This window comes from Manduca sexta, unplaced genomic scaffold (assembly GCF_014839805.1).
Source record: "Manduca sexta isolate Smith_Timp_Sample1 unplaced genomic scaffold, JHU_Msex_v1.0 HiC_scaffold_3222, whole genome shotgun sequence".
Classification (NCBI taxonomy): Eukaryota; Metazoa; Arthropoda; class Insecta; order Lepidoptera; family Sphingidae; genus Manduca; species Manduca sexta.
The window spans coordinates 4811-14967 of NW_023594267.1; the positions used below are offsets into that span (position 1 = coordinate 4811).

The 10157-nt window shown below is 34.8% G+C and overlaps 1 protein-coding gene across 1 annotated transcript; it reads right to left on the minus strand.

Annotated features, from left to right (window-relative positions):
* Positions 1-391: 391 nt before the first annotated feature.
* LOC119192813 (membrane alanyl aminopeptidase-like) lies at positions 392-9521 on the minus strand. The gene is made up of 6 exons (XM_037446574.1): positions 9378-9521; positions 8666-8850; positions 4905-5072; positions 3600-3743; positions 2736-2805; positions 392-996 (listed from the first exon to the last, which is right to left on the minus strand). Exons 2-6 carry the CDS (start codon positions 8758-8760, stop codon positions 781-783), a joined length of 693 nt encoding a protein of 230 aa, XP_037302471.1. The 5' UTR covers positions 8761-8850; positions 9378-9521; the 3' UTR covers positions 392-780.
* Positions 9522-10157: the final 636 nt, after the last annotated feature.

The window sequence follows — 10157 nt, forward strand, 5'->3', positions numbered from 1 at the left end:
GTTATTCGTGAATGATTTTTGGCACTATGTTAGCAGAGGTAAAGCCGAATATATGTTTATTAGTATAGCAATGTCAAGATTACCCTATATAATTATAACCAATGTAGATGTATAATAGATTCGGACCGCTTCCTATAGGGCGATCTGAAAATTTTCGGGGAGGCCCATGTTCAGCAGTGGACATCCTGCGGCTGATGATGTTAATGATGATGACGTATAAAGCAACTTTTGAAATTATTTTGATTTATGGTTAAGTAAGGCTAAGTATTAAAACCTTTTTTACTTGGAAAGTCTAAGTAACTTTATAGATATCATTGGCATATCTGGCTTAGCACTTTAAAATACTTAAAAATAAAATAGGCTAATTAATAGTGGAGTGACATCTCTTCCATTTTCTTAAACCTATAATACAATATATAAAATATACATTTGTTTTTCAGGTGTCTCTTTCTGCTTATTCGATAGTCATAAAAATAATTAATAACTATAAAAAAATCTATGCAATTATTTTTTTATGAATTCGTAAATAAGAAATCATTTAGGTTTATCAATGTAACAAAATGAATTTAAACTACACCGTCACAAGGAAGGCCGGCATAATTCTCTTGACTGGTATAAAGGTATTTGAACTACACTGTTCAGTTACAATCACGTTGCTGTGCTAAACAAAAAACAAATCAAAATGTCTGAAAAATCTAATACATTTTTCCTATAACTTAATATTTCCGGTCATAGTGTCTTTCGCAATTCAAATACCATCAACATTTTCCGCAGCAGACCTTACATCAATAGTCTGTTTAAGTACACCGCGACCCCGGTGACAATCATCATCAAAGATGGAGCTAGCGTCGTCGAGAAACTTTTCAAGACGTCCAGGATCATCTGTCTGTGTTCGCTTGCCCAAGAGCGAGCCGCCTGCGCCTGCGCCATGGCATTCATGCCCGCCATCTTGGTCTGATTACTGCACTCCTGGCACGATTGCAGCCAGTCTGCAAACTGAGGGAAGGGAGAATATAAAGTCACTGACACATGAGGATTATCATTTTGGGTATAAAGTAACTAATGATGAATTGTCATTTTGCGTTAGTGATATGGTATTCGATATATTTCATAATATGCGGTATTTTTCTCCGAGATGTAGAAGTGACTGAAGCATTCATCTTTATGGTGTCTGTTTTATAATAAGTGAGGAACAGAAATACCACCACCATACTATCTAGGGTCATAGTAGATACCTTTGTGCAATCGTTAACACCAATAGAAAATAAAAAAAATCTATAGGAATATTTCCAAATGACAGACTTATCGTTAATATATATCATTCCCATATATTTATGCTTTCTGTTACACCAAAGAATTGTAGGAAAGCGTCTTGGCTACAACCCCTAGTAAACTAGTATCTTAATTTGTTAAACAAGGTATTGCTCACAGCTTTGCCCGCGTAAATTACTTCTTCTGCTACAAAAGTACTACTAGGGTACTCGGGATTCATAAAGTCTTCAGAAAAATGCAAGTGTCATCTATTTAAAAGTGCCATTATTTCCTGTCGGAGCAAATTACTCTAGGTAAGAGTTGCCTATGCGTTAGACAAGGATATTGTCTACCTGTATGTCAAAATTTATACAAATCCGTTCAGCTGTTTCTGCTTTTACTTCTTACAAACATCCAAACATGTTTACAAACATTCACTTTTATAAACACGTAAGGACTTGTTATTAGTTTTATTATAAGGTGTTTTAAATTATTGATTAAGGATTACCAACGTAATAAACAAAATTACATACAAAAATAAAATTAAAAATACATCTGGACTAATTACAATATTAATAACAGGCAACCATGACATGCGCTAAGTAAAAAAAAAATTAAACATAAAAAAATTTAAAAATATTGTTAATAGGTGTAATAATTATAAATGGTAAAATGTTATTGGGTGCCTTTATGAATGAAGATTAATGAGAAGCCTCTAAGTTTTACGAGAGTAAATCCCGCTCCTTGTACTCATGATTAATAAAAACCTAATACAAACAACAACATCCAATCACGTCCTCTTGAAATTAAAGAGGTGCCCCAAATTAATGTTTGATCGACACTCCAAAATACACATTCATTTAGAGCCTTTTGTTTGGCTAGTCAACACCCTAACGATGCAGAGACGAGAAATGAAGTTAAATGAGACAGGAAATTAACAATGTTATCTAGGAAATTAGGTCTTGTGCCTGGTGTACAAGATTTAACATACATAAATATACTTAAGTTTGTACACCATGCATGAAAATGTTAATATCTAAAATTGACGATTTAATTCGTTATCCACACATGTGTCGCTAGCTATATATATATGTATAGCTATGATGTCTGTATAGTAACCTATGTGGATATCAAAACTTACGGATATGCCCCACTATACGGAAAAGGAACCTTGACCTCACATAAATAAAAATATAAATGTTGCCAGGGAATTTAAGATGGAATCTGTTTTATAACTACTGCAACGATAATGTGATAAATTAATTATCGCTCTATGCCCTCCCTTCTTCCTCCCGGCCCTAAGACCGCCTAGCTGGAGGCTACCGAACCTCCAGTGATAGCGGTAGGGCCCACCAACTCATCATGGGGCTGCCGTGGTTGCTAAGCCGGGGAATCGCCTGTACACCATTAGCGGGTACCCCCGGTGATAACCACGGCAGTTGCCAAAAATAATTATCATGCCATTAAAAGTTAAGAACACTTACGTCGATGAAATCGTAGGACGTATGCAAGGCAGATGCAACTGTGGACACTATAGAGTCCATCGAAGGGTATCTGAAACGTAAAAAAATTAGGCAAACGCTTCATAATTGATTTGTTCACATATTCATTCGACGACTGCCTCGGTGGCGTAGTTGTATTGCATGTCCGGTACAATAGCGCTCTGAGGTCCTGGGTTCGAATCCCGGGTCGGGCAAAGTGATATTTGGGTTTTTCTGCTCAGTATCAGCCCGGAGTCTGGAATTTGTGCCCGATATGGCGATAGGCTCGCCCCTATCACATCATGGGACGGAACATACTTGGCGAAAAGTGGGTGCCCTAGTTTGCCCTCTGCATACCTTCGGGGATAAATGCGTGATGTTATGTATGTTATGTATTAATTCGACAAGTGAAATTAAACTGTAATCGGTTCCAAAAGAGTTTATAATTCGATTGGCAAGATCTATAACATTTTAGAAGACTAATATTAAATAATTAATAGTATAATATCAATCTGTCTTATATCTTCATTAAGTTAATAATTATTATTCACAAAGTGCGTTCAAAGTTTTATAGTTTTAATATCAATGTAAACTTTTCTAATAAACATGTTTGCAGCCAGTGTAACTACTGATTATAATAAGACTTAACATCTCATGTCTCAAAATGGCGAGCGCAGTGGAATATCCAACAATACTTTATAATTTAAGATGATGTATGGTGTTTCTACTGTTTATGGGCGGTTGTATCGCTTACCATCAGGCGAACGTCAAGCTCGTCTCGTCATTCAAAACAATAAAAATAATGTGTTGCATATAGTAATTGTGTCAATAATTGTTTCTTTCTTTTTTAAACATAAAAATTCATACATGGTGCTCCAAAGAGTGTAGTTATGTTGCAATTCATCCATGACTATGTGCAAGTGACTGTAGTTTGAAAGTACGCCGGTTAACGGCACAGTTAGGTCCTGTATTTTGATCGGGCTATTTTCTTCCCTCATTGAGAGTAAATATCTGAAAATTGAGATCGTGTTCTTAGGTTGATAATTAAATTGTCATTACATTTAGTTTACTAGAACAAAATATCAGTCACGTTGATGATGTACTAGTCATTATATATTATAGTATAAGCGAGCAAAGGAATAAGTCTGTAAATGCAAGAAATCATTATGATTTCTTATGTTGACGCGAATGTTGGACATTGAAATAAAACTAGTTTTCGGATAATTACTTATTTCTCGTTTTTTTATTTTGATTATGGTAAATTGGATGTAGATATTGTATCATTAACTTATCGGGTAACGTACACCTCACTTCGTCCCGTGACGATGAAGGCTGCAGTATTCGAAATGTTGGAAGAAAATTATAATATAAAAAAAATATATAAAATCCGAAAACCAGTTTTATTTTGATGCTAAGAGATCTTCACCGACCTTTAACTGGAGTCATGAATATGATAATCCGCCTTTAAAGTTTAGTATAGTAAAATGCATCCAAATTCACTTTGCGGCGACGTTAAATTAGGCGCTTTAGTTTTTCAAATTCATACTTTATCATGCATATTATAATTTCTCAACACTAGTCATTAGCATGCAGGATTTAGAAGTATTATACAAGTACTTACAGAGCCACGTCTGTATTTATTTAAAGCGGTGACTATTTTTCCGAACATTTTATATTAATGAAACTGTTGTCGGGACTGGACCTCAACAAGCATTTTTCATACATGCACAGCAAAGTAACTTCACTGCTTCTAATAGTACGGACGAATATAAAATATATCCTACCACCAGCAGCAATCCTGGGTTCGAATCCGGGACGGGCAAAGTGATATTTGGGTTTTTCTGCTCAGTATCAGCCCGGAGTCTGGAATTTGTGCCCGATATGGCGATAGGCTCGCCCCCTATCACGTCATGGGACGGAACATACTTGGCGAAAAGCGGGTGCCCTAGTTGCGCCTCTGCATACCCTTCGGGGATAAAATGCGTGATGTTATGTATGTATGTACCAGCAGCAATTTGACGTGAGCCATGTCACCGAACGTAAGGACTAAGCTAAATTCATCACACCCACATCTAACATTGGAGTAGGATTACAGTTGGTGGTTAATAGAGATTAAATAAAAAAAAGATAAACTATATCATAAAGCAGTCGTCTAGAACTACCAATACATACTTTCGCAGGCTAGGCTCGTCAGTGGAACACCCAAGAGCTTCTCCAATTAACCTGGCTTCGTTGGCTATGTTGGTAGTCGACATCCTTCTCCACAAAAATTCGTAGTCTAAACCATTTCCAAAACGCAATCCACTGCAATACGCTACCGGGCGCAAGCTTGGTGATATACTGAAAAAAAGGCACGAGTTATGAGCACTAATGTACAGTTAGAATGGACAAAAAAATCCTGTGAGTTCGGAAAAAATAGCTTAGAGCTGAAAATTGGTATAGACGTTAAATACGTAATTATCAATAAAATTTCAAATGTCCCCATCGATCTTACGTGTGTAAAAGATTTTATCCAAAGTTAAAGATCAAAAATTCCGGTTTCTCCCATTTTTCTCTGAAACTGGAGGTATGATTGTAAAATAGGACAGACAAAAGTTGTAGATCATACAATTCTCTACAACAATTGTTTTATATTTTTTCATACGAATCACCGTTCACGTGATATCGCGGCTTTTAAACTTAAATATTAATTTGACTGGACTAAGTGGTGGGGATGAGCTTGGGCATATATAAATTGAACTAAAATAATAGTAGCCACATGACACATTTTAGCTAATAGACAGCGAGCATCTACTAAAGAACCAGTCGCGTGAAAGTCGGCGTTTTTTATACGTGTCCGATAAACTGATCACGTAGCACCTGATGGTAAGAGGAGTGGAGTCAGGGTTGTAGCTAGACTTGAATTTAAGGTAGGGCAGCTGTTATTACAAGCAGGGCGAAAATAAAAATGTCACTAGATCTGATCTGCTCAATCGATTTTTGGTTTCCTTGACTCATGAACGTGATAAAAAAAAATTAATACTTTGGTAATTATTAAGGTAATATACAGATTGTAACAAAATTCCCATAAATCTCGAAAGAGAGTTATTTCACCCATCAATACGAATAACTCTTACTATGGGACCAACTTCCAAATCGTAAAATAAAACCCGCTGCTACATATATTTTCATTGAGTAGTAATGTACAATTTATTAATTATTAAGGTAGGGCATTAGTATTTTAAGGTAGGGCAAAGGAAATTTTAAACAAATTAAGCTTGCGTTTTAGGTAGTAAATATCGCATTTCCTAAATGTGAAGGATAATAGAAGAACAAACTTTATAGATTTTTGTGAAATAAAACCTTATTAAATTTTTATTGTTCTTTTATTAGAGTTAATCAAACAAAAAAAAAAGACCTCGAATGATAAATAGATAGTTAATATAAAATGCTAAGACATTAAAAGCTTAACAGACAAATATTCAAAGAATAGATTATGAATAAGATCATTTAAAATAATAAAAAAGTAAAAAATTCAAAGAACGCAATAAAATTCGATCGTAAAATAGAGTACAAGTCACAAAACATAAATCGAGCAATAAAACCGATCGAATAATAATTGGATAAGAGATTCATATCAAAATAAGGTATCCTGGAGTGTCACGCTTAACCCCGCTTTCGTTCTTAAAACCGGTGAAGTTGAAATAGTATGTACGCATACATAGTTGAGGTTATGGGACTGACTTTTGCAAGGTAAGTAGATGTTGTTTGTATTTTAGTTAAATGTACGTACTGTATTTACTATTTACTCTTGGAGCGTGGAGGCAGGTTATTTAAACAACAGGTTGCATCGAATTAAAATGCAGCTGTCCTATATCTACTCATTACCATGAGATATTTTGATGCTCTTATATTATATTTATTGTGATGACATGACCACGTTAGCTTATTATAAAGATACATTGTTCATTTATTAAGTACTACACTAAATATTAAATTACCTAAGTGTAGCCTTCTACGTGCTGCCATTTCCATCAGAGTTTATAATGTTTTTACATATATCAGATCTATACAGAATAAAGAGAAGTGGTCCAAGGATGAGGGACACCTCTTATCACTGGAGAGAGAGCCAAGATGCAATGTGGCCATTCCTATGATTATTTTCTTGAACATACTGTGATCTATCACTGAGATAGCTTCAAAACCACATGACAGTAGGTGAGTCGCAGCCATAAAAGGAAAGTTTAAAAAGTAGATGGGAGATATTTATGGAATGGACGGGAGAAGTCAAGCAGGTCGAACACCGAACCCATACTCCGATGCCGAGCATCTAAGGTATAGAAAAATCGAATTCTTGTAAAGAAAAATAATGTTCCTTTATAAAAAATAATTACTTAATCCAGTATTTGGTACAATCATGAGTTTGTAGTGAATAAAATTATAATCCCAAGTATCGAAACAACAAAAAAATGTATATGTCTGCCATAAAAACAATTATGATTATCTACATAATACACAAACTAATTAATAAAGTCAAAATGTTCTAAAACATTTATTTGGTATGATTTTAGTCCTTTTTGTTACCGATTCTACGTATGCTGGACATTGGTTTGGAGCGCAAACGATAAGTCGCTTGGTCTCCAGTTCAATATCGGTATGCATAGAATTTACTGGCATGTATGCATCACCAGGTAGTAAATAATATATCTGTACCCCTTGAATATTGACAGAAATTTTCGAATAATGACTGATCGTGGTGAGTAGTATTTTGTTTTTATTCTGCGCTGGACAAGAATCGCAATATAATAAAAAAAAATTATGGAACGTTTATCAAAAAGATATTTACAAACGCAAGTGGCAATCTCGTTACTTCTGCGTTTATTATCTCAATCTCACACGTTCCTACTAAGTTTACAAATAACTGAGCTCCGATGCATGTAATGGAACTTAGGTAATGCCGCATGTAGGAAACCTGGTACCCATAACACAAATTTAATCTTACCTTGAGTACTAGCGTTCAAACAGACACTACATAATAATTTGTAACATTACATTGTATCAATACGCATAATGTTATTTGTAAGTGTATGTTCAAACTCGCGGGATGTACAGTCTCATGACTGACGATCGTGGGTGATGCATAATAGTGTGCACATCGGTGCAGTCAGTAGGGTCCGGACAATTCTGTCTGGGGCGTCCAATTCGGTCTGAGTCAATCTGAGTGTGCCAAAAGAGTATATGAGTACAGGCATAACCTAACCGTTGAAAGCGCGAATCTTATTTCTACCTGACAAAAAACTGTTGAGTACTTTCCTCAGGCGGCCAAAGAAAGGTTACCTCACTGATTGTTTTACGTTTGCACTCATATTGCCCAGTGTCTCAGGCATACCCGTACAGATATTTGTAGGTTAAGGGATTTAAGTCTTACAGTCTCTGAAATTTGTATGTCATGATCTCTCATCAACCTCTGCTCGTTTGACATGGATAACTGCACATTTATCTACACCAAAGTCCATATTGATTGAGTTTTTAAAACTTTCAGTTATTTTTAAAAATTCAATCAATTTTGCTTGTTTTGATGCAAAACGAAATTTCCGGTATAAATGTGTGAGCATGTTACTGAACATGTGTACTTATCACCGAAAGCTTACAATTGAGGCAAATAGGCCCCACCATTCTCCGAATTTTTCTCCCAATTATGTGATGTCAACCAAATTACAACCCCAGGAAACTAACATAAAATATATATTTATGTTGCCCAAGCTCAACCCAGCCTAGGGCATCACGATTTCCAGATCAGTTATCATTCAGTAGACCTGAATGTATGTGTGGCAAAACAAAAGCTGTATTTTTATTACATAATATTACCGGACTAAGTTATGTCTTTAAAATGAACTAAATAATGTGAAAATAACTTAACACTAAGGCAGATTCTGATACTACAGTTTGCTTACCTCACACCGTTGTTTTTGAAATTTCTAAATAGTGCAACGGTATTGTCAATACATCCTTGGTGACTGATCTTGCAGGCAAATTCCAGTATTTGCATGCGATTTCTTAAAGTTTCAAAGTCGTCGGACGCTCTTTCTTCATATCCCAATTTGTTTATAATATTTTCTACCAGTCCTAGGGCAGTTCTCTAAAAAAAGACGTTGAAATTGTCAATAAAATTTACAGATAACTTTTAAATTTTAATTATTGTTATTTTACAAAACTTGCCTTTTGTAAAGACAAAAAGTAGATTTCTTATGTTTACGCGAATGTTAGACATTGATAATAAAAGCATTGGGATTGAGGTGTTGTTCATCCGTAAAGTCAAAGTTACAATATCTACCTAGATAGATATTGTAACTTTGACACCTCAGTCCCCCCCCGTGACCATGAAGGGTGCAAAGTCTTCGAAACGTCGGGAGAGAAAATAATAATATAAAACCGCGAAAAATCCGTTAAATACTTTTATTATCAATGACAAAGTAGTAGACACTTATTATCAATAACATAGTAGTAAAGTAGGTTACGACATTCTAAAATCAGGCTCCAATAATGTTTAGAACAGGTTTATTATCAGAGGTCCGAGATTAGTTTCACTCATTTATAATTGATAATGTAATAATATATCTACCTAAAATACGAATTCATTACCTATCTTCAACAAATGCCACTTACGTCAATGTATTTCAACAAGCTGTCTCCCAAGAAACTGTTCCTCAGCCGATTAAAGCCACGGATAGCAGCGTACCAAACTGAATAACTATCTTCATTTTTCAAAATTGAAGCGTCTGGTTCAAACGTATGAATTCTACCTCATCCGCATAGAATAAGGCGAAAAGATCATTTACAATCTGAAATAAAATGTCATCTTAGATACTACGTATACAGAAGACCATAGATTATCCTTTAAATTATTTTCGCATGCTAGTTATAAATTATTCTTCTATCTATCTTTAAATAAGTTTTCAAATTAATTTGTTGGCAGATCTAGCGATTGTAAAGGTTTACAAATAATGTTGTTTACACCTGTAAATGTTTATCATATAGTATAAGAAAATACATTGTATTAGTTGTAATGTTATAGTGGTAAACTGATGATGTAACTATTGAATAAATAAAAATAAATAAAATACAATCGCTTTGTAGGGCACTGGCCCCTTTTTTACTAATCTAAGCTCTTTTGTCCACCAAGCTCGTCTACTGCCAGTACAGATTTCACACACTTCCAATATACATGTAAATGATTAGGCATCTGTTATGCAAATTCTTCACAGGTAAAGCCAGCAATGTTTACATAGAACGTAATTTTTGTATTTCGTTTTCCTTTCTTCTCTTGTTGTACCGTTATTCTTTTGTTTTACTATTTTAAATACATGATATAAATAATTAGGAATCTCAGGTGCGCAGAATTTATATAAATTCGTCATAACTGTATTATGAATATATTTTTTGTAC

Excerpts from the sequence above, each read along its gene's own strand:
- LOC119192813 (XM_037446574.1), bottom strand. The coding sequence starts at position 8,760 with ATGCAAATACTGGAATTTGCCTGCAAGATCAGTCACCAAGGATGTATT. Across the intron at positions 5,073-8,665 it reads TTCAAAAACAACGGTGTGAG|TATATCACCAAGCTTGCGCC; the intron begins GTAAGCAAACTG and ends CCTTTTTTTCAG. Across the intron at positions 997-2,735 it reads CGTCCTACGATTTCATCGAC|TTTGCAGACTGGCTGCAATC; the intron begins GTAAGTGTTCTT and ends CCCTTCCCTCAG.